Source organism: Harmonia axyridis, chromosome 5 (genome assembly GCF_914767665.1).
Source record: "Harmonia axyridis chromosome 5, icHarAxyr1.1, whole genome shotgun sequence".
Lineage (NCBI taxonomy): Eukaryota > Metazoa > Arthropoda > Insecta > Coleoptera > Coccinellidae > Harmonia > Harmonia axyridis.
Window position 1 is genome coordinate 43,789,746 of NC_059505.1, and position 23,707 is coordinate 43,813,452.

The window sequence follows — 23,707 nt, forward strand, 5'->3', positions numbered from 1 at the left end:
TATCAAAACGCCAAAAATCCGAGAAGAAATTCTTGAGAATGGCGCCCACCTTCAAGACCGATGGTACCCGAAAGAGTTGAACACATCCTTTTCAAAATTTATCAAATCCCTAATATTCTTTTGGGACCTGAAGATGTCGCGTCTTTGGTCGAGAATGGTTGACGGTCTGGTCCGTTGCTAACAGTCTACTATCGGCCTTCCATTTAGCTAGAAACTTAGTTGACTAATTTCCGTTTCTCCCTTTTCTCTAGTGGCTCCTGATTCCATCAATCATCATGTTAAAACATGCCAGGATAATTTTAAAAATATGCATTTCATCGCTCCAGAGCATCCTAGTAAGTATCTGGGGCATGTTTGTCTGTTTATTTTATTTTTTTATACATCGAGATTAACTGCATGTTTGTTTCGTGGTTGTTACATCTTTGTGTTTGTAGTATAATTTTGTATTTTGTTATCTTTAGTTGACTAACTGTTTAATTGTTTATCTTCGATGTTATTTCAGCCTGTAATATATTCGTTGTATGTATCAGATTGTATCCGAATAAAGTATTGTTCATAGAGAATTCCACGTAGAACAACAAATCGACTAGGTTACGTAGTAACATGGTTTAATTTTAAAGGTAACATGGGACCTCCTATGGACATCTACTCCTTCGGTATGTGTGCCTTGGAAATGGCCGCTTTGGAAATCTTCGGCAATGGAGATTCCGGCAACAAGGTGACGGAGGAGAACATCAAGAAGACGATAGAGTCGTTGGAAGACGAGCAACAGAAGGATTTCATCCAGAAGTGCTTGCAGACGAACCCAGAGGACAGGCCTACGGCCAAGGACCTGCTGTTCCACTCTCTGCTCTTCGAGGTGCATACACTTAAGCTGCTAGCCGCTCATTGTTTGGTTAGAAAGTCTGGTAAGTTGACTTTGTTAAGTTCAGTATATTTTTGTTTTCTTTTTTGCTTTATGCAATTTTTATTTTTTTGGATAGGGATCTTCCAAAAATTGTTGAAGTGTAATGTTAGTTTTTTCATGGAAAATTCATGTGTTGGTATTTTTATTTGTTATATTTCTTGAGGTTTATTTTTGTTTCAAGTGAATGATTGCTGTCTAGAAACGTTTTTACTTGTGATGTAGTTTTTTTTGAGGTGTTCTCACGTTGTATCATTTAATTTAATTATATTTGTTCTTACCGTATTGTTTCATCCTATGTTTTTCAATACGTTCCACCTTTTTACATGTTACATTATTCTTAGTGTAATGTTGTTTTAGTGGTTTTCATATTTTTTTTTAACTTTTTCTCGAGTATAGCATCTTTGCGTGGAGCCTATGACTATTTTTGGGAGTCTCACATAGTAAATTATTATATTTTCAAAGATCACCAGATGTAACGTTATTATATCATAATAACTTTCTCAGTTTGTCTTCTCTCTTCGAAGGTTTAATACTCATTGTCTTTAATTTTGAATTTCTTAATGAATTTGAATAGTAAAAGTTGCCAAATTGATTTAACTTGGTGAAGTTCAATTCAAAGATGAATTACTAATAGGTTAATCATCTTTTATTATTGTAGTTTTCAAAACGCACAAATCTGGCGGCCAGCATCCTTGAATTCTGTCGTTCGATCGTCACTTGGCATCTGATCAAAGCGATAAATATTTTTAAATAATATCTATCCCCTTGAAGCTATGTGTTAGCGAAGAGTGCGGTGGTTATAGTTGCAGTAAACAAGTGAAAATCGCAATTTGTTTTGTGGAATTACCAATAAAATGTTGGAATGCTACTATTATCCGGTTAATTTTAGACGTTTGGGCATATTGTCTACGTGATGTTTCTATTTTTGTATCTGCGACATTTAGTTGGTGAGAATTTCGTATCCAGTGTTTTGGCTTCATTTTTTTTTGCTGAATATTCGGTTCTGTACTTTTATAACTAACCTTAAATAAAATATTCACAGAAGAATGTTAGCTAAATAGAATAAATTTTGTAGGTTCTTCATGGATCAAAAAAATTGTAATCCTTCATGGGATTGTTTGGAAACTTATCAGTTTTATGTACTGTGGTCCATGCCTTTCAAATTGCTAGATAAAAAAAAATTGTAGCCATTTTCTGCAGGATTTTTGACCGATGGAAATTTATCAAAAAGTTACGTTTCCAACTTTTATATCTAGTGCTAGTTGTCTGACAAAGATTAATTGGATAATTCGAAAAATATTTATGTTCGATTCGATTATCTGAAAACTAAAAAAAAATGCATTCGATAGACCAATTATATCACGGCAACAAGGGGATTCGTAAAAATTGTATCGGCGTCGGCATTTTATCGTGTTAACCTTGCCTGGGTCAATGAAGACGGACTATGATGGACGTCCAGACTGTTTGGTTCTCGTCCTGATGGATAGCAACAATCGATTTCATGCCATTTAAGGATGCTCGTCGAGGATCAACAATCAAAAGTAATCGGGTATTTGCCAAATAAAGATATTTTTGTACAGTTCGGCCGGTCCGTGTTTCTTGCAATGACAGCAGGTGGGTCTCTGTTTTCTTGCTACTCCTAAAGTGTAAAGGGGGTGTTCTGCAGGGTTCGCTGTTTGTACCGATTTTATTTTACGGGTGAATTCGGAAAGTGTTAATGTTCTAAGATTGCATTTGTCGGACTATTCGCAGAGAAATATTAATACTTAGCAAGTGTAAAAAAGCCTACATTTTTCTTCAGAAAAAAGTGTTTTAACCAAACAAAAACTCGAAAGCCAAATTCTTTATTCTTTTTGGGGATGTTTTAAATACGAAACTATTAAAAATTTGAAAAAATGTATCTTCAGTTAAAGTTGCAATAACCACATCCTAATCTACAGAATCTTTACAATCGTTTAATGATCGTTTCGACAACGATGTTGACATCTTCAGGAACTGCAAGCTATAGTAATAGTTGCTTAGCTACTAACTGATTAATGTTTTTTAACCCGACTTTCCCAGGCATCTGTGAGACATCTCAGAAGCTTGTGTCTGTGTAGGTTTTGTTACTGTGTCCCATCGCCACTTCATGCACAGCGCTGTTGCAACGTTTCCAAAAATTCTTGAACTTCGGTAAAATACTATGTCTACAGTGATCCTAAAAAAAACTTCATACACATCTTCGAACTGGAATAAAAGCCTCAATTTCTCTCAAATCCGTTCGGCAGTCTCATAGCTTCATGTCCAGGCCCCCATATCGTATTCTTCGGGAATTCGGCTGTAAAAAGGTACCAATTTCTGGGCGCTTTGTGTTCCGTAAATATTTTGATAACTCCTTATCTTATCACGCCGTGTTTGGCGCGGCAATTGAAAAAAAGAGTTATCGACTACTCTCCCCCCTCCACGTTCTATCTACCGGGGTACAATCGACCGAATTTTCTTCGCCTACACACACGTACGTTTTTTTTTAATGCTCGTAGGTGGTTTTAAGAACGAAGGCCTAATTGTGTGTGTTTTTTTTTTTCTAGCCAACATCTCCGAAACCATAACGGATGAGCTGATGCAGCGGTGGTATGGACCGGACGTGATAGTTGCGGAGGTGAACAGGACCGGACAGGCCCCGATTCAGATGAAGATGGCCGACGTGCAGAACACGGAAAAGTTGGAAAAGTTCGTCGAAGACGTCAAGTGAGTATCTTCCAACGAGCGTTTCGAATGTGGCCTGCTAGAGGACGCAGTAGACGTTATTATGCCCACAAATTTAATTTCTGTAGACTCAATTTTGAGCTTTTTTCAGTTAAAATTTCAAAATTATTTAAAATTCTTGCATACCACTTTCTAATATCGAAAACCCTGAACGTTATCTCTAAATTATAAGTTTCATCTTCTTTCGGATACTGAACAGTCTTTCTGAGCCAATTGTATTCCCACCCTGCTCTATCACAATTCATAATACTGTCAAACTGACATTAACCTGTATTCTACAACTTGACATCGATTGTCAAAGTTACATAACCTTACAAAAACTGCCCATCCTGACGTTTATGGTGGATTTATGCACCAGTCCTAAGAACTAAGACTAAACCTAAGAACTAAGACCTAAGAATTGAACGCTAACAAATCAATGAGGGCGTTTATGCACGTTTCCTAAGAACTAACACTAGCAGGCCAACTATTAACTAAGAACTAAGGGCTCAGGTAAAATATAGAAGTGCACGTACGCCGCATAGAATTTTAATATTAACGAGTACCAGTTTCTATCATTTAATGTTCTTCATTCGTGTTTATCGATGAAAAGTATTAGGTGTATTTGAAAAAATTAAATTTAATTTTTTCACAATAAATATCAATGTCAAACATCAAAGTATGGAACAAATAGAAAGTAGTTCGAGCATGTGCTCATGCCTTAACTAAGAACTAACAAGAGAGTGCATAAACGCCACTGAATTCTTAGGTTTAGTTCTTAGTTCATAGTTCTTAGTCCTTAGTTCTTAGGTACGGTGCATAAATCCACCATTACAAAAACTGCCCATCCTGACGTTTACTGTCAAATTATTTTCTATGGATCTGCTCATGTAGTAATCAAAATGTTACTCTGAGGATCTGCTTTACAATGTTGGTGATTCTATGGTTTCTGCTATTCGAGATGAAGATCATCATAAGCATCGGTCCAGCCGTTCTTAAGTTTCAAATGGTGTGCTAAACCGACTTTGTATTGCATACATCATTATTACATGGATTGAAAACGAGAAAATCCACAGAAAACCCCTAACAAACACAACCATCGATGATTAAATTCAGACCTAATCCAACTTCTTGTTTTTCACAGGAACGGTATCTACCCGTTGACAGCCTTCGGTGCAAAACTGCCACCCCCACCAAGATCCAGAGCCATCTCACCGGAAATGGCGGAATCTGTCAAATCTGTGACCCCGGAACCCGTAGACATAGAAAATAGGAAGATTATTAATATGATGTGCGATGTTAAGTCCAAAGAAGAAACCTGTGATTTAGTTGTAAGTTCACCGATTGCCTTTTTGTTTTGTCTATTTATATTTCGAAGAAGGACTTGTTGATATTGATTTCCCCCCTTTTTTTCTTTGCAGTTGACAATTGTGCTAAGAATGGATGATAAGATGAATAGGCAATTAACGAGTTGTATATCCCCTTCGGACAATCCGAAAGAACTGGCTCAGGAACTCGTCCATTATGGATTCATAAACGAGGTGAGTCGGGGAGGTTCAATCTTGAAATTCTATCAGTTATTTTGCAAATTCTAATACTTTGGAGTCCCACTTGAGTTAAAAGTTTATTAGTATTGTTTTAAGAACAGATATTCATTGGGATACGATATCGTAATACAAGGATTATTTTTATATTGTTTCTGGCCTATGCTAATGTATATTGTAGGCCGCAAGTGTTAAATTATGTTTGTTTTTCCGAATTTTACGGTTATTTTTACAGAAATTGAAAAATCTTCAAACTAAAGTTCATTTGAGGGAATTTTATTGAAGAGAATAAAACTGAAGCTTTGAAATGATGAGGACTTTTTAGAATCTAGGCTGAAAGTTAACTACAGATTGGTTTCGCTTTTTTTGGAACTCATCTGTATGAATGAAAACAGAGAGTTTCTGATTGAAAGTCAGCAAATATCTTCTGTTTTCATTTAAGCGATACTGATGAACTCCAAAAAGAACGAAACAGGTCTATCGCTACTCACCTTCGATAGCAGCACGTTTCCCTGTGGTCAATTTCTAACCCAACTTCATCTAGTACAAATTTCTTATTGATAATGTTACATAAAGGGTGTTTTTTTAGAGCTATAGAACTTTAAATTGCTATAAAACAACGATGGATTATTCGATTGACATGAATTTTATTTATCCGCAAGATAATCTTGTGGAATTACCTTTTGAATATGATTTTTGGCATATGACTGCCACGGCTGGCTCGGATGTAGTCCAATCTGGACGTCCAATTTTCGATTACTTTTTCCAACATTTGTGGCCGTATATCGGCAATAACACGGCGAATGTTGTCTTCCGAATGGTCAAGGGTTTGTGGCTTATCCGCATAGACCAATGACTTTACATATAGCCCCACAGAAAGTAGTCTAGCGGTGTTGAATCACAAGATCTTGGAGGCCAATTCACAGGTCCAAAACGTGAAATTAGGCGGTCACCAAACGTGTCTTTCAATAAATCGATTGTGGCACGAGCTGTGTGACATGTTGCGCCGTCTTGTTGGAACCACAGCTCCTGGACATCATGGTTGTTCAATTCAGGAATGAAAAAGTTAGTAATCATGGCTCTATACCGATCACCATTGACTGTAACGTTGAAATACGGACCAATGATTCCACCAGCCCATAAAACGCACCAAACAGTCAGTTTTCTGGATGTAACGGTGTTTCGCCATACACTTGAGGATTAGCTTCACTCCAAATGCGGCAGTTTTGTTTGTTGACGTAGCCATTCAACCAGAAGTGCGCTTCATCGCTAAACAAAATAAAATGGACGTAGCGCGATACTTATTCCGCACAGAACCATTATTTTCGAAATAAAATTGTACTATTTGCAAGCGTTGTTCAGGCGTGAGTCTATTCGTGATGAATTGCCAAACCAAACTGAGAATAAATCACTTGACAGCTGTTGAATCGGTCGTCATCTTGAACAGTAATGCCAACTTAAAGTTATATGCCTCGAAAAAAAACAGCCGTTATAATCGAACTTTTTACTTAACTTTGAAAATTCCCCCAGGTTGACCGTGACAAGATAGCCAGCCTGATCGAGGAATCCATGCAGACCCAGTGCCCGGCCTCCCTCCACACCACCAGCCCCCTCCACAACAACAACACGATGAGCTACCAGTCCATGGCGGCTCCGACCGCCCTAGACATGCCGGCGACCAACGGCGTCGCGCCCCAGAACCTGGCCACGCCCCCCATAGGCCTAGTCAACTCCATGGCCTCCTCAGCGGCTTCGACGCAAGTGCCCATGCATACCACTAGTTAGTAGATGGGGATCACCGCAACATTTTTAGACTAGCCGTTCCTACTTCGCGTTGGAAGGTAGAAGAGGCAACGTTAAAAAAAATAAAAAATTACGAGAAATAGTTCACAGAGACAGTGTTCCCCCCCTCTCTCTCTATCTCGAATTTAGACTGCTGTACACACGATGCTCTAAACGAGGTTGGAGTAGGCGCTTAGATCGGCAGGTTTATTGGGATTTTTCCTTGAATAAACAAATGTATAAATTGATTTTTCGAAGAAATCGGTGGATAGGTGCTGATCGGAATCCTTCGATTCGCAACAGGGCATTGAGTAGGACGCTTAATTTGCAATATTTGACTTTTTCATTTCGATTGCGTTCCTTCTTTTTACTCCCTTTTATTTTTTCTATCGATTGGAACTTCTCCCGTTTAACCTTTCTTTTGAATTTAGTGTGATATGGCCAACAACGAAATTATCCGTCGAAATTCAATGATTCCTGCCTCGTTCGAACCCAGGTGCTCGACAAACGATAACTCCAATCTCACAACCCTAGCTAGCTGTCAAAAATGACATTTCTCTTCTTCTTCTTCTTGGAGAATTTCGCCACGCCCACCAGAGGGAGGAGCGAGGTTCTCTTTAGTAGTTAGGTCGTTGTTGTTATCCGTTGAAGTTTCGCACTCAAAACTTTCCACTCCCCCCGATCTTGCCTTCGCATCCATGGCTCCTCCCATGGGTTTGCATCGAAGTCAAGTGTGTGTGTAAGCCTAAGAGGATTCAAATGTTCCAATCGGCGCTTTACCTGGATAAAACGCACGGTTGGACTCGCCTTTTTTTCATCGTTACAGCGATGGGAGCAGTCGAAGTTTTGAGTCGGAACGGAGTCGGCCATTTTCGTCTAGAGCGCCATCTAAACGCGGAGTCGTTTCCGGTCGAGACGAAAATTCACGTAGTAGGCCGTTGGAAGACTGTAAAACAAAAAAAACTTTGGACAATTTTGCTAGTCATGTGAACATGTATGTATTCTGTGATCGGAGCTCCAATGGACTGTTTTTAATTTTGAATAATGATAGTTTTGTAGGTTTCATACACTATATATATATGTGATCTGTTTCCCTGTATATTATAATTTTATCAACCCCCCCCCCCCCCCCGAGAAAATCACATAGCTCCCTTGTTATATTGTACCGACTGAAATCGTCTCCGAGGAATAGTTCCCCTTTTGAAAAAAATTTCGTCGTTTGCTGCGTTTTGCGTTCCTAAGTATTTTTTTTTTTTTTTTTTAACGATATCCGAGCATCATGATTTTTCACCATGAGATTTTCCTCCGAGGAGATTTCGTGGCTTATATGCTTCTTTTATGTTAAATACTCGTGCTGCAAATGTTTTCTTGTTTGCCCTTGAGACTGATGTATTTATATATATATATAGGCATATTTTTAGTGATAGTCAAAAGTGAAACCAGGGCAGGACCAATTCTAAACAGTTGTGTGGTTAGAACCGTTGGTCGAGTAGAAAAAAAGGGCACGTCTCAACAATCGAATTAATTTTACCCCGAAATGGCGTCTTGTGTTTTTTTTTTTTTTTTTAAATTAATTCCTTCTGATGGTAAGGAAAACTTGCGAAAACTGTAACATGAACGATGCTTTCGAACCGATGAAGGTGTTATTAATTTTTGGTTGAGACGTGCCGAGTTGTGGAGAGAAGGTGTTTTGTAAATAATGAAGGAAAGTTGTAGATAAATATTAGTTTTTTTTATTGGAAAAAAGAGGATGCACCATAAGAGTTATAATTTATTGTACCACTAGAGTGTGAGAGAGCTCTGTCGGAAGTTCCGTGTGACGATTCGCTCAATGAGTCTAGAGACGGCTTGATCCGGTTGCAGGAGTCTCGAAATGTGATCGATTGTTCGAAGGCATCTTCGGGACTGCTGCAACGCTTGCTACATTATCCTTCAGAATACAGTATAAATGTATGTAGTCTTTATTTTGGGACGGTTTCACATCTATTACCACATATTGCAAGGCTTCTTTCGAAATACAATGTATTGTTCTTCCTGAAATGAACCAAGCATGCAGATTCACCGTTAGCGGCCAATCTTCCATTCCAAAGTTGATTAACAAACAAAAAAATAAAAAGAGTTTTACAGCATAAATTTCTCGTACTTCTGCATGGTTGTTCAAATTAATTTTTGCTCATATTGAGCAGTCGGTTATCCTCAACAACAACAACAAGAAAAAAAAAGTTGCATTTATAGCTTGGCTCTGAAATCGATTTGCTATGTTGGGAATATTAAGTATTTGAAACCTGAGCAGACGGACCGCTGAAACACATTCGAGAATGTTTGACAGGTTCGAAAAATGCATTAGATTGTTGAATATTTTATTTATTAAGATCTAAAATGACTCATAAGCTAAGGGGGTAAATTTTATTTTACATTATCATCATCTTGAAATTACCCCGTAAGTTAATTAATTGTATTATATTATAGTAATATATCACAGGCTGTTTAACTGTATACCCAATTTGAATTAAATTGATTGAAAATTACGCCATTTGTTAATTTCTTAAATCTTGTATATCTTTCATTTTCATGTTATATATTTTTTCTAGTTCTGATTATTCTTTGTATGCCATTTGAAATATAATAAAAGCATTGATATGTTATTTCTTCTATATTATTTCTCTTTTGAGAATTTTAAAAATATTACACCAAAATTTGGTTGAATATTTCCCCCCAGTCAAAAATTCTATGTATCTGGAGAACAATTATCGAAAATTACAGCGAATATTTCCCTCCTGTCAAAAATTCTATGTATCTGGAGAACAATTATCGATAATTGCATTGTAGAAAGCGAAACTGCACTGCGATAATTGTTCTGTTCATAGATGCATAGTTTCTATGCATCTTACACAGTTCGAATCTATGGCAATTCCATTCTAAATCAGTTTGACAAGTAATGTAACAGTTTATTCGGGAAATATTCCCCCCGAATTACACTCGTGCATCAAAATGACCAGATAATTTCGCATTCCAGCGTGTTTTCTTTGAAAAACTATTTATGACAACACGCTGTCATGCAAAAATATCGTAAGTAATTGCACAAGTGCATCAAAATTACCGATAATTTTGCATGACAGCGTGTTGTCATAAAAACTGCTTGAGTTCATTTTCATTTTTGGAGAAAGAGCCCGACACCGAATGTGGAGGGCTCTTTCTCCAAAAATGAAAATGACCGAATGCAGTTTTTCAAAGAAAACACGCTGGAATGCGAAATTATCCGGTCATTTTGATGCACGAGTGTAATTCGGGGGAATATTTTCCGAATAAACTGTTACATCACTTGTCAAACTGATGTAGAATGGAATTGCCATAGATTCGAACTGTGTAAGATGCATAGAAACTATGCATCTATGAACTGAACAATTATCGCAGTGCAGTTTCGCTTCCTACAATGCAATTATCGCTGTAATTTTCGATAATTGTTCTCCAGTTACATAGAACAGGAGGGAAATATTCGGTGATATTGATGCACTTGTGCAATTACTTACGAAAAATGTATACATGATGTGATAAAGGAGAGTTAAAATTGAGATTAACTTTCAACCTTAATCCTTATGGTATAAAGAAAAACAGTTAGAATAGGTAAATGCACTCAGACCTAATACAGAAGTGATGGCACATTAATTTTTTTAGTTTTTTCTTGAGGTTCCAACCTGAATTTAGCAGACTTTATCTGTAAGCCATCTATACACAATTTACTGAACTAATTATTGGCGCAGCCGAATACGAGTGGAATCCTGTAACATATACGTCACTATAAAAGCTTGGTTTCAGCTACTTTTCCTAGATGTCACAATATACTTGAATCCTAAAAGAAAAATATAGATTTTAGGTTAGGTTAGATATAAGGTCTATGATTTTAGCGCATCCAACCAAAAGGGGTATGGTATATTTGATAACTTACAACATTAATAATCTAAATATTCCTTTAGCTTTGTAGACTCGTCGAAATCACAAGTTATTCAGACCATCGTCTGAGTTAATTCGTGGTAAAATGAGAGCTAAGTGGAGAAAGAAGCGTATGCGTAGGTTGAAGCGAAAACGCAGGAAAATGCGTGCAAGGTCCAAGTAGATGTTCCAATACTCTTGTGAAGCTATGGGATCTCCATTATTTGGAAAAAAGTTCTTTGATTTACAGATTGTAATATAATTTGGTTATCATTGTAACAAACAAAAAAAAATTCAACAAGGATCTGAGTGCATACTCTTCTTGAATGAGATAATTTATATTCTCTTGACCACAAGAATTAAAAGTAATTTGTTCCAATAATCGCCAATCAAACCCCTTAAGAGCTATGCAACAATTATGATACTCCTTAATAATGTTAACACAAGATTCGAAATAACTCAATTTTGGGGGTGTCTAGGGAGGAACTAATTGCAAATAGGAATTCTGCATGGAAAATACTTTATTACATCAAATTTTGGAGTCGATCTGAATCAAAAACTTTTTTTAGCGAAAAAATATCCAAGGCTTTGTTTTTTACGAAAAATACGACCGATCGAATTTGAACTTTTTATGGTGAATTTAGATAGTTTCGAGGATGTACATTCCGAATCAGGCATCGATTTCGATCAGAAAAAATTGTATACACATTTAAAGCACTATTTTTCTACAAAATTGGCCATTTCTCACCTCTGGGCAGTGCTAGGAAGAAACCGATGGTAGATGTATATTCAGAATCGCAAATTCTGCATGTAACCAAATTTTGAATGTTATCCGCAGCCAATTTTTTTTTCAAGAAAACTCCCACAAAACGCTCGATATCTTGATTCACAGTGCTCCTAGGAATTATCTGATTGCATATCGGTATTGAGCATCGAGATTTCGTCATTTAATCAAATTTTGAAGCAGATCCGGCCATAAAATCTCTTAGTAAAAGTTTCCCAAAAGGCCTTTTTCCTAGGATTCGGTTGGGTTAGGTCTCGTTGGGAGGAACTCAAAAATGGTCTAACTTTCGATCTGGGATTAACGGTTCTCGAGTTAAAGCAGTTTTTAAGAATTTTTTAAAAAATTTAAAAAGTCTGATATGGTACTCAAATGAAAGGTCTCGTTGGGAGGAATTCAAAAATGGTCTAACTTTCGATCTGGGATTAACGGTTCTCGAGTTATAGCAGTTTTTTGGAATTTAAAAAAAAACTTAAAAAGTCTGATATGGTACTCAAATGAAAGGTCTCGTTGGGAGGAACTCAAAAATGGTCTAACTTTCGATCTGGGATTAACGGTTCTCGAGTTATAACCGTTTTTTGGAATTTCAAAAAAAATTTAAAAAGTCTGATATGGTACTCAAATGAAAGGTCTGGTTGGGAGGAACTCAAAAATGGTCTAACTTTCGATCTGGGATTAACGGTTCTCGAGTTATAACCGTTTTTTGGAATTTCAAAAAAAAATTAAAAAGTCTGATATGGTACTCAAATGAAAGGTCTGGTTGGGAGGAACTCAAAAATGGTCTAACTTTCGATCTGGGATTAACAGTTCTCGAGTTATAACCGTTTTTTGGAATTTCAAAAAAAAATCAAAAAGTCTGATATGGTACTCAAATGAAAGGTCTCGTTGGGAGGAACTCAAAAATGGTCTAACTTTCGATCTGGGATTAACGGTTCTCGAGTTAAAGCAGTTTTTTGGAATTTCAAAAAAAAAATAAAAAGTCTGATATGGTACTCAAATGAAAGGTCTGGTTGGGAGGAACTCAAAAATGGTCTAACTTTCGAACTGGGATTAACGGTTCTCGAGTTATAGCAGTTTTTAAGAATTTTTTAAAAAATTTAAAAAGTCTGATATGGTAGTCAAATGAAAGGTCTGGTTGGGAGGAACTCAAAAATGGTCTAACTTTCGAACTGGGATTAACGGTTCTCGAGTTATAGCAGTTTTTTGGAATTTCAAAAAAAATTTAAAAAGTCTGATATGGTAGTCAAATGAAAGGTCTCGTTGGGAGGAACTCAAAAATGGTCTAACTTCCGATCTGGGATTAACGGTTCTTGAGTTATAACCGTTTTTTGGAATTTCAAAAAAAAATTAAAAAGTCTGATATGGTACTCAAATGAAAGGTCTGGTTGGGAGGAACTCAAAAATGGTCTAACTTTCGATCTGGGATTAACGGTTCTCGAGTTATAACCGTTTTTTGGAATTTCAAAAAAAAATTAAAAAGTCTGATATGGTACTCAAATGAAAGGTCTGGTTGGGAGGAACTCAAAAATGGTCTAACTTTCGATCTGGGATTAACAGTTCTCGAGTTATAACCGTTTTTTGGAATTTCAAAAAAAAATCAAAAAGTCTGATATGGTAGTCAAATGAAAGGTCTCGTTGGGAGGAACTCAAAAATGGTCTAACTTTCGATCTGGGATTAACGGTTCTCGAGTTATAACCGTTTTTTGGAATTTCAAAAAAAAAATCAAAAAGTCTGATATGGTAGTCAAATGAAAGGTCTCGTTGGGAGGAACTCAAAAATGGTCTAACTTTCGATCTGGGATTAACGGTTCTCGAGTTATAACCGTTTTTTGGAATTTCAAAAAAAAATTAAAAAGTCTGATATGGTACTCAAATGAAAGGTCTGGTTGGGAGGAACTCAAAAATGGTCTAACTTTCGATCTGGGATTAACGGTTCTCGAGTTATAACCGTTTTTTGGAATTTAAAAAAAAAATTAAAAAGTCTGATATGGTACTCAAATGAAAGGTCTCGTTGGGAGGAACTCAAAAATGGTCTAACTTTCGATCTGGGATTAACGGTTCTCGAGTTATAACCGTTTTTTGGAATTTCAAAAAAAAATTAAAAAGTCTGATATGGTACTCAAATGAAAGGTCTGGTTGGGAGGAACTCAAAAATGGTCTAACTTTCGATCTGGAATTAACGGTTCTCGAGTTATAACCGTTTTTTGGAATTTCAAAAAAAAATTAAAAAGTCTGATATGGTACTCAAATGAAAGGTCTGGTTGGGAGGAACTCAAAAATGGTCTAACTTTCGATCTGGGATTAACGGTTCTCGAGTTATAGCAGGTTTTTGGAATTTCAAAAAAAAATTAAAAAGTCTGATATGGTACTCAAATGAAAGGTCTGGTTGGGAGGAACTCAAAAATGCTCTAACTTTCGATCTGGGATTAACAGTTCTCGAGTTATAGCAGTTTTTTGGAATTTCAAAAAAAAAATCAAAAAGTCTGATATGGTACTCAAATGAAAGGTCTCGTTGGGAGGAACTCAAAAATGGTCTAACTTTCGATCTGGGATTAACGGTTCTCGAGTTATAACCGTTTTTTGGGATTTCAAAAAAAAAACAAAAAGTCTGATATGGTACTCAAATGAAAGGTCTCGTTGGGAGGAACTCAAAAATGGTCTAACTTTCGATCTGGGATTAACGGTTCTCGAGTTATAGCAGTTTTTTGGAATTTCAAAAAAAAAATAAAAAGTCTGATATGGTACTCAAATGAAAGGTCTCGTTGGGAGGAACTCAAAAATGGTCTAACTTTCGATCTGGGATTAACGGTTCTCGAGTTATAACCGTTTTTTGGAATTTCAAAAAAAAATTAAAAAGTCTGATATGGTACTCAAATGGAAGGTCTCGTTGGGAGGAACTCAAAAATTGTCTAACTTTCGATCTGGGATTAACGGTTCTCGAGTTGTAGCAGTTTTTTGGAATTTCAAAAAACAATTCAAAAGTCTGATATGGTACTCAAATGAAAGGTCTGGTTGGGAGGAACTCAAAAATGGTCTAACTTTCGATCTGGGATTAACGGTTCTCGAGTTATGGCAGTTTTTTGGAATTTCAAAAAAAAATTGAAAAGTCTTATATGGTACTCAAATGAAAGGTCTGGTTGGGAGGAACTCAAAAATGGTCTAACTTTCGATCTGGGATTAACGGTTCTCGAGTTATAACAGTTTTTTGGAATTTCAAAAAAAAAAATAAAAAGTCTGATATGGTACTCAAATGAAAGGTCTGGTTGGGAGGAACTCAAAAATGGTCTAACTTTCGATCTGGGATTAACGGTTCTCGAGTTATAACCGTTTTTTGGGATTTCAAAAAAAAAATAAAATGTCTGATATGGTACTCAAATGAAAGGTCTCGTTGGGAGGAACTCAAAAATGGTCTAACTTTCGATCTGGGATTAACGGTTCTCGAGTTATAACCGTTTTTTGGAATTTCAAAAAAAAAATAAAAAGTCTGATATGGTACTCAAATGAAAGGTCTGGTTGGGAGGAACTCAAAAATGGTCTAACTTTCGATCTGGGATTAACGGTTCTCGAGTTATAACCGTTTTTTGGAATTTAAAAAAAAAATTAAAAAGTCTGATATGGTACTCAAATGAAAGGTCTCGTTGGGAGGAACTCAAAAATGGTCTAACTTTCGATCTGGGATTAACGGTTCTCGAGTTATAACCGTTTTTTGGAATTTCAAAAAAAAATCAAAAAGTCTGATATGGTACTCAAATGAAAGGTCTGGTTGGGAGGAACTCAAAAATGGTCTAACTTTCGATCTGGGATTAACGGTTCTCGAGTTATAGCAGTTTTTTGGAATTTAAAAAAAAAAATTCAAAGTCTGATATGGTACTCAAATGAAAGGTCTCGTTGGGAGGAACTCAAAAATGGTCTAACTTTCGATCTGGGATCAACGGTTCTCGAGTTATAGCAGTTTTTTGGAATTTAAAAAAAAAATTAAAAAGTCTGATATGGTACTCAAATGAAAGGTCTCGTTGGGAGGAACTCAAAAATGATCTAACTTTCGATCTGGGATCAACGGTTCTCGAGTTATAGCTGTTTTTAAAAATTTCTAAAAAAAATTAAAAAGTCTGATATGAAAGGTCTCGTTGGGAGGAACTCAAAAATGGTTGTGGGGCAAGCATATCCATATTAAAAATCTCAGATTTATACCACCAGAGGGCAGACTAAACCCCCTTGATAATGTTACCACAAAATTCGAAATAATTCAATTTTGGGGGCGTCTAGGGAGGAACTGATTGCAAATAGGAATTCTGCATGGAAAATACTTTATTATATCAAATTTTGGAGTCGATCTGAATCAAAAACTTTTTTTGGCGAAAAAATATCCAAGGTTATAGTCTTGGTTTTTTCGAAAAATACGACCGATCGAATTTGAACTTTTTATGGTGTATTTAGATAGTTTCGAGGATGTACATTCCGAATCAGGCATCGATTTCGATCAGAAAAATTTGTATACACATTTTAGGCACTATTTTTCTACAAAATTGGAAATTTTTCACCTCTGGGAAGTGCTAGGAAGAAACCGATGGTAGATGTATATTCAGAATCGCAAATTCTGCATGTAACCAAATTTTGAATGTCATCCGCAGCCAATTTTTTTTTCAAGAAAACTCCCACAAAACGCTCGAAATCTTGGTTCACAGTGCTCCTAGGAATTATCTGATTGCATATCGGTATTGAGCATCGAGATTTCGTCATTTAATCAAATTTTGAAGCAGATCCGGCCATAAAATCTCTTAGTAAAAGTTTCCCAAAAGGCCTTTTTCCTAGGATTCGGTTGGGTTAGGTCTCGTTGGGAGGAACTCAAAAATGGTCTAACTTTCGATCTGGGATTAACGGTTCTCGAGTTAAAGCAGTTTTTAAGAATTTTTTAAAAAATTTAAAAAGTCTGATATGGTACTCAAATGAAAGGTCTCGTTGGGAGGAATTCAAAAATGGTCTAACTTTCGATCTGGGATTAACGGTTCTCGAGTTATAGCAGTTTTTTGGAATTTAAAAAAAAACTTAAAAAGTCTGATATGGTACTCAAATGAAAGGTCTCGTTGGGAGGAACTCAAAAATGGTCTAACTTTCGATCTGGGATTAACGGTTCTCGAGTTATAACCGTTTTTTGGAATTTCAAAAAAAATTTAAAAAGTCTGATATGGTACTCAAATGAAAGGTCTGGTTGGGAGGAACTCAAAAATGGTCTAACTTTCGATCTGGGATTAACGGTTCTCGAGTTATAACCGTTTTTTGGAATTTCAAAAAAAAATTAAAAAGTCTGATATGGTACTCAAATGAAAGGTCTGGTTGGGAGGAACTCAAAAATGGTCTAACTTTCGATCTGGGATTAACAGTTCTCGAGTTATAACCGTTTTTTGGAATTTCAAAAAAAAATCAAAAAGTCTGATATGGTACTCAAATGAAAGGTCTCGTTGGGAGGAACTCAAAAATGGTCTAACTTTCGATCTGGGATTAACGGTTCTCGAGTTAAAGCAGTTTTTTGGAATTTCAAAAAAGAAATAAAAAGTCTGATATGGTACTCAAATGAAAGGTCTGGTTGGGAGGAACTCAAAAATGGTCTAACTTTCGAACTGGGATTAACGGTTCTCGAGTTATAGCAGTTTTTAAGAATTTTTTAAAAAATTTAAAAAGTCTGATATGGTAGTCAAATGAAAGGTCTGGTTGGGAGGAACTCAAAAATGGTCTAACTTTCGAACTGGGATTAACGGTTCTCGAGTTATAGCAGTTTTTTGGAATTTCAAAAAAAATTTAAAAAGTCTGATATGGTAGTCAAATGAAAGGTCTCGTTGGGAGGAACTCAAAAATGGTCTAACTTCCGATCTGGGATTAACGGTTCTTGAGTTATAACCGTTTTTTGGAATTTCAAAAAAAAATTAAAAAGTCTGATATGGTACTCAAATGAAAGGTCTGGTTGGGAGGAACTCAAAAATGGTCTAACTTTCGATCTGGGATTAACGGTTCTCGAGTTATAACCGTTTTTTGGAATTTCAAAAAAAAATTAAAAAGTCTGATATGGTACTCAAATGAAAGGTCTGGTTGGGAGGAACTCAAAAATGGTCTAACTTTCGATCTGGGATTAACAGTTCTCGAGTTATAACCGTTTTTTGGAATTTCAAAAAAAAATCAAAAAGTCTGATATGGTAGTCAAATGAAAGGTCTGGTTGGGAGGAACTCAAAAATGGTCTAACTTTCGATCTGGGATTAACGGTTCTCGAGTTATAACCGTTTTTTGGAATTTCAAAAAAAAAATAAAAAGTCTGATATGGTACTCAAATGAAAGGTCTGGTTGGGAGGAACTCAAAAATGGTCTAACTTTCGATCTGGGATTAACGGTTCTCGAGTTATAACCGTTTTTTGGAATTTAAAAAAAAAATTAAAAAGTCTGATATGGTACTCAAATGAAAGGTCTCGTTGGGAGGAACTCAAAAATGGTCTAACTTTCGATCTGGGATTAACGGTTCTCGAGTTATAACCGTTTTTTGGAATTTCAAAAAAAAATCAAAAAGTCTGATATGGTACTCAAATGAAAGGTCTCGTTGGGAGGAACTCAAAAATGGTCTAACTTTCGATCTGGGATTAACGGTTCTCGAGTTATAACCGTTTTTTGGAATTTCAAAAAAAAATTTAAAAGTCTGATATGGTACTCAAATGAAAGGTCTGGTTGGGAGGAACTCAAAAATGGTCTAACTTTCGATCTGGGATTAACGGTTCTCGAGTTATAGCAGTTTTTTGGAATTTAAAAAAAAAAATTCAAAGTCTGATATGGTACTCAAATGAAAGGTCTCGTTGGGAGGAACTCAAAAATGGTCTAACTTTCGATCTGGGATCAACGGTTCTCGAGTTATAGCAGTTTTTTGGAATTTAAAAAAAAAATTAAAAAGTCTGATATGGTACTCAAATGAAAGGTCTCGTTGGGAGGAACTCAAAAATGATCTAACCTTCGATCTGGGATCAACGGTTCTCGAGTTATAGCTGTTTTTAAAAATTTCTAAAAAAAATTAAAAAGTCTTATATGGTACTCAAATGAAAGGTCTGGTTGGGAGGAACTCAAAAATGGTCTAACTTTCGATCTGGGATTAACGGTTCTCGAGTTATAACAGTTTTTTGGAATTTCAAAAAAAAAAATAAAAAGTCTGATATGGTACTCAAATGAAAGGTCTGGTTGGGAGGAACTCAAAAATGGTCTAACTTTCGATCTGGGATTAACGGTTCTCGAGTTATAACCGTTTTTTGGGATTTCAAAAAAAAAATAAAATGTCTGATATGGTACTCAAATGAAAGGTCTCGTTGGGAGGAACTCAAAAATGGTCTAACTTTCGATCTGGGATTAACGGTTCTCGAGTTATAACCGTTTTTTGGAATTTCAAAAAAAAAATAAAAAGTCTGATATGGTACTCAAATGAAAGGTCTGGTTGGGAGGAACTCAAAAATGGTCTAACTTTCGATCTGGGATTAACGGTTCTCGAGTTATAACCGTTTTTTGGAATTTAAAAAAAAAATTAAAAAGTCTGATATGGTACTCAAATGAAAGGTCTCGTTGGGAGGAACTCAAAAATGGTCTAACTTTCGATCTGGGATTAACGGTTCTCGAGTTATAACCGTTTTTTGGAATTTCAAAAAAAAATCAAAAAGTCTGATATGGTACTCAAATGAAAGGTCTCGTTGGGAGGAACTCAAAAATGGTCTAACTTTCGATCTGGGATTAACGGTTCTCGAGTTATAACCGTTTTTTGGAATTTCAAAAAAAAATTTAAAAGTCTGATATGGTACTCAAATGAAAGGTCTGGTTGGGAGGAACTCAAAAATGGTCTAACTTTCGATCTGGGATTAACGGTTCTCGAGTTATAGCAGTTTTTTGGAATTTAAAAAAAAAAATTCAAAGTCTGATATGGTACTCAAATGAAAGGTCTCGTTGGGAGGAACTCAAAAATGGTCTAACTTTCGATCTGGGATCAACGGTTCTCGAGTTATAGTAGTTTTTTGGAATTTAAAAAAAAAATTAAAAAGTCTGATATGGTACTCAAATGAAAGGTCTCGTTGGGAGGAACTCAAAAATGATCTAACCTTCGATCTGGGATCAACGGTTCTCGAGTTATAGCTGTTTTTAAAAATTTCTAAAAAAAATTAAAAAGTCTGATATGAAAGGTCTCGTTGGGAGGAACTCAAAAATGGTTGTGGGGCAAGCATATCCATATTAAAAATCTCAGATTTATACCACCAGAGGGCAGACTAAACCCCCTTGATAATGTTACCACAAAATTCGAAATAATTCAATTTTGGGGGCGTCTAGGGAGGAACTGATTGCAAATAGGAATTCTGCATGGAAAATACTTTATTATATCAAATTTTGGAGTCGATCTGAATCAAAAACTTTTTTTGGCGAAAAAATATCCAAGGTTATAGTCTTGGTTTTTTCGAAAAATACGACCGATCGAATTTGAACTTTTTATGGTGTATTTAGATAGTTTCGAGGATGTACATTCCGAATCAGGCATCGATTTCGATCAGAAAAATTTGTATACACATTTTAGGCACTATTTTTCTACAAAATTGGAAATTTTTCACCTCTGGGAAGTGCTAGGAAGAAACCGATGGTAGATGTATATTCAGAATCGCAAATTCTGCATGTAACCAAATTTTGAATGTCATCCGCAGCCAATTTTTTTTTCAAGAAAACTCCCACAAAACGCTCGAAATCTTGGTTCACAGTGCTCCTAGGAATTATCTGATTACAAATCGGTATTGAGCATCGAGATTTCGTCATTTAATCAAATTTTGAAGCAGATCCGGCCATTAAATCTCCTAGTAAAATTTTCCCAAAAGGACTTTTTTCTAGGATTCGGTAGTGTCATCTGCGAAGAATAGCTCAAACAAGGATTTGGTGAGGGTAGCTAATTACAGGATTCTATCTGAGTCGGGCCTCGGAAAAAAATAGTTCCGTAAGATGCGGACAGAGGGCAACTCGATATCCATATTAAAAATCTCAGATTTATGCCACCAGAGGGCAGACTAAACCCCCTTAATAATGTTACCACAAAATTCGAAATAACTCAATTTTGGGGGCGTCTAGGGAGGAACTGATTGCAAATAGGAATTCTGCATGGAAAATACTTTATTATATCAAATTTTGGAGTCGATCTGAATCAAAAACTTTTTTTGGCGAAAAAATATCCAAGGTTATAGTCTTGGTTTTTTCGAAAAATACGACCGATCGAATTTGAACTTTTTATGGTGTATTTAGATAGTTTCGAGGATGTACATTCCGAATCAGGCATCGATTTCGATCAGAAAAATTTGTATACACATTTTAAGCACTATTTTTCTACAAAATTGGCCATTTTTCACCTCTGGGAAGTGCTAGGAAGAAACCGATGGTAGATGTATATTCAGAATCGAAAATTCTGCATGAAACCAAATTTTGAATGTCATCCGCAGCCAATTTTTTTTTCAAGAAAACTCCCACAAAACGCTCGAAATCTTGGTTCACAGTGCTCCTAGGAATTATCTGATTACAAATCGGTATTGAGCATCGAGATTTCGTCATTTAATCAAATTTTGAAGCAGATCCGGCCATTAAATCTCCTAGTAAAATTTTCCCAAAAGGACTTTTTTCTAGGATTCGGTAGTGTCATCTGCGAAGAATAGCTCAAACAAGGATTTGGTGAGGGTAGCTAATTACAGGATTCTATCTGAGTCGGGCCTCGGAAAAAAATAGTTCCGTAAGATGCGGACAGAGGGCAACTCGATATCCATATTAAAAATCTCAGATTTATGCCACCAGAGGGCAGACTAAACCCCCTTAATAATGTTACCACAAAATTCGAAATAATTCAATTTTGGGGGCGTCTAGGGAGGAACTGATTGCAAATAGGAATTCTGCATGGAAAATACTTTATTATATCAAATTTTGGAGTCGATCTGAATCAAAAACTTTTTTTGGCGAAAAAATATCCAAGGTTATAGTCTTGGTTTTTTCGAAAAATACGACCGATCGAATTTGAACTTTTTATGGTGTATTTAGATAGTTTCGAGGATGTACATTCCGAATCAGGCATCGATTTCGATCAGAAAAATTTGTATACACATTTTAAGCACTATTTTTCTACAAAATTGGCCATTTTTCACCTCTGGGAAGTGCTAGGAAGAAACCGATGGTAGATGTATATTCAGAATCGAAAATTCTGCATGAAACCAAATTTTGAATGTCATCCGCAGCCAATTTTTTTTTCAAGAAAACTCCCACAAAACGCTCGATATCTTGATTCACAGTGCTTCTAGGAATTATCTGATTGCATATCGGTATTGAGCATCGAGATTTCGTCATTTAATCAAATTTTGAAGCAGATCCGGCCATAAAATCTCCTAGTAAAAGTTTCCCAAAAGGCCTTTTTCTAGGATTCGGTTGGGCTAGGTCTCGTTGGGAGGAACTCAAAAGTGGTCTAACTTTCAATCTGGGACCAGCGGTTCCCGAGCTATAGCAGTTTTTTGGAATTTCTAAAAAAAAATAAAAAGTCTTATATTTTACTCAAAAGAAAGGTCTCGTTGGGAGGAACTCAAAAATGGTCTAAGTTTCGTTCTGGGACCAACAGTTCTCGAGTTATGGCAGTTTTTTAGGATTTCTAAAAAAAAATAAAAAGTCTAATATTTTACTCATCTGAAAGGTTAGACGAACATATGATGATTGAGGAAGTATATTAAATTTGGCAAAAAACCGAGATATTTGAATATTGTAGATAAATAGATTTTTAAATGGGTAGAACAATTCTTCTGATGCCTCATCGTGTCTCAGCCTAGTCGACAATTTGGCTAGTGACGGCTCTTGAGTGATTGTTAGAATAAAAATTACAGATTATTTTCTGTTATTTTATAAATGTCATAAAAAAATATTCTGTCAGTTACTTTTATTAACTTGAACCCAATTCAGTACTTCCTTATTTGCTTAAATGCAACATCATTTATTCGTTGATCCTTTAGAAATAAAAAGAGCAACACATTATCCGGTAAGTTGTATACTAACCAATTTTCAGTTTTTTTACTTGTTTTATTGAAACTTCAGAAGCAGCAAGACTTGGATTATAGCATAAATACCCAAGTTGGTAACTGGTTTGAAGAACGCTTAACATACAAAAAGAACACCTTCAAGCACTCGTCCACTAATTCCAACTACTTTAACCCAAAACCATATTCGAGAGTTCCACCTGACTTTATTTGGTCGGAAAAAATCAAAGCTGAAGTAAGATAACATGTTTTTGGTTGGTATTTAAGAATTAAACTAATGAAAATATTCCAGGGTGTAGATCCTATAGTGCATAGTAAATATGGATGCTTGGACTACCCAAATTTCTTTGAGAACTTCTCTTCAACTTATGACTTATCTTACAATCACTATCCGCAATGGTATAAAAACAGAGGCATTATTGAGAGAAAGTTGAGGTTTCGAACACTGCAATATGAACCTCTAGATGACTATATCGACAGTTTCGTATGTATAAAAAGTCTTAGTAAAATCCAAAGTAAAATTATTTTACTGGAAGGATAACATAACAAGACGAGGATTCGTGGAGAAGAAGAAAGAAGACTGGTGTTATGACAAATGGGGTCCGTTCTTTCCTAAAAAATCACACAATCAGGAAGTATACAAACCGCCATCCCAAAACGATTACAAATTCGTTCGTCATGCACCTCCCAAGTAAAGCATCAATAAATTAATAATAATTAAAACTTCCAATTCCTCATTTTCACTTCAGGTGCAATTCTAGTCGATTTTACTATGCGAATATTAATGCAGATGGACAAAGATGGAGAGATGGTGTGCCTGCCTACTCCGTTGTGCCCAATTTTGATATGGTGCAGGTTCCGCAGGAACCAAGATGCGATCCCATTACCTGGGAGTGTCCTAAAACTAAATAATTTTCAGTCGAATGAATCTAGAAAATATAATTTATTTTTATGAATATACAATTTTTTTAATTTGCATCAAAAATTGCCATG

At 35.9% G+C, this 23,707-nt stretch overlaps 2 protein-coding genes across 3 annotated transcripts in view; both read left to right on the forward strand.

Moving 5' to 3' along the window:
* Window positions 1-9,485, forward strand: part of LOC123681248 (nuclear receptor-binding protein homolog) — a 77,109-nt gene extending 67,624 nt beyond the window's left edge. Inside the window, exons 5-10 of one of the 2 annotated variants that reach the window (XM_045619531.1) lie at window positions 252-335; window positions 621-908; window positions 3,475-3,634; window positions 4,776-4,962; window positions 5,053-5,172; window positions 6,706-9,485. In XM_045619531.1, the coding sequence (XP_045475487.1) occupies window positions 252-335; window positions 621-908; window positions 3,475-3,634; window positions 4,776-4,962; window positions 5,053-5,172; window positions 6,706-6,960 (1,094 nt within the window). In that variant the 3' untranslated portion in view covers window positions 6,961-9,485. The remainder of the gene's footprint in view (window positions 1-251; window positions 336-620; window positions 909-3,474; window positions 3,635-4,775; window positions 4,963-5,052; window positions 5,173-6,705) is intronic. The other variant, XM_045619532.1, reaches the window with a different exon arrangement.
* Window positions 9,486-22,555: 13,070 nt separating this feature from the next.
* On the forward strand, window positions 22,556-23,677 carry LOC123680716. The gene is made up of 5 exons (XM_045618753.1): window positions 22,556-22,716; window positions 22,773-22,949; window positions 23,007-23,198; window positions 23,251-23,405; window positions 23,464-23,677. Exons 1-5 carry the CDS (start codon window positions 22,660-22,662, stop codon window positions 23,624-23,626), a joined length of 744 nt encoding a protein of 247 aa, XP_045474709.1. The 5' UTR covers window positions 22,556-22,659; the 3' UTR covers window positions 23,627-23,677.
* The last annotated feature ends 30 nt before the right edge of the window (window positions 23,678-23,707 follow it).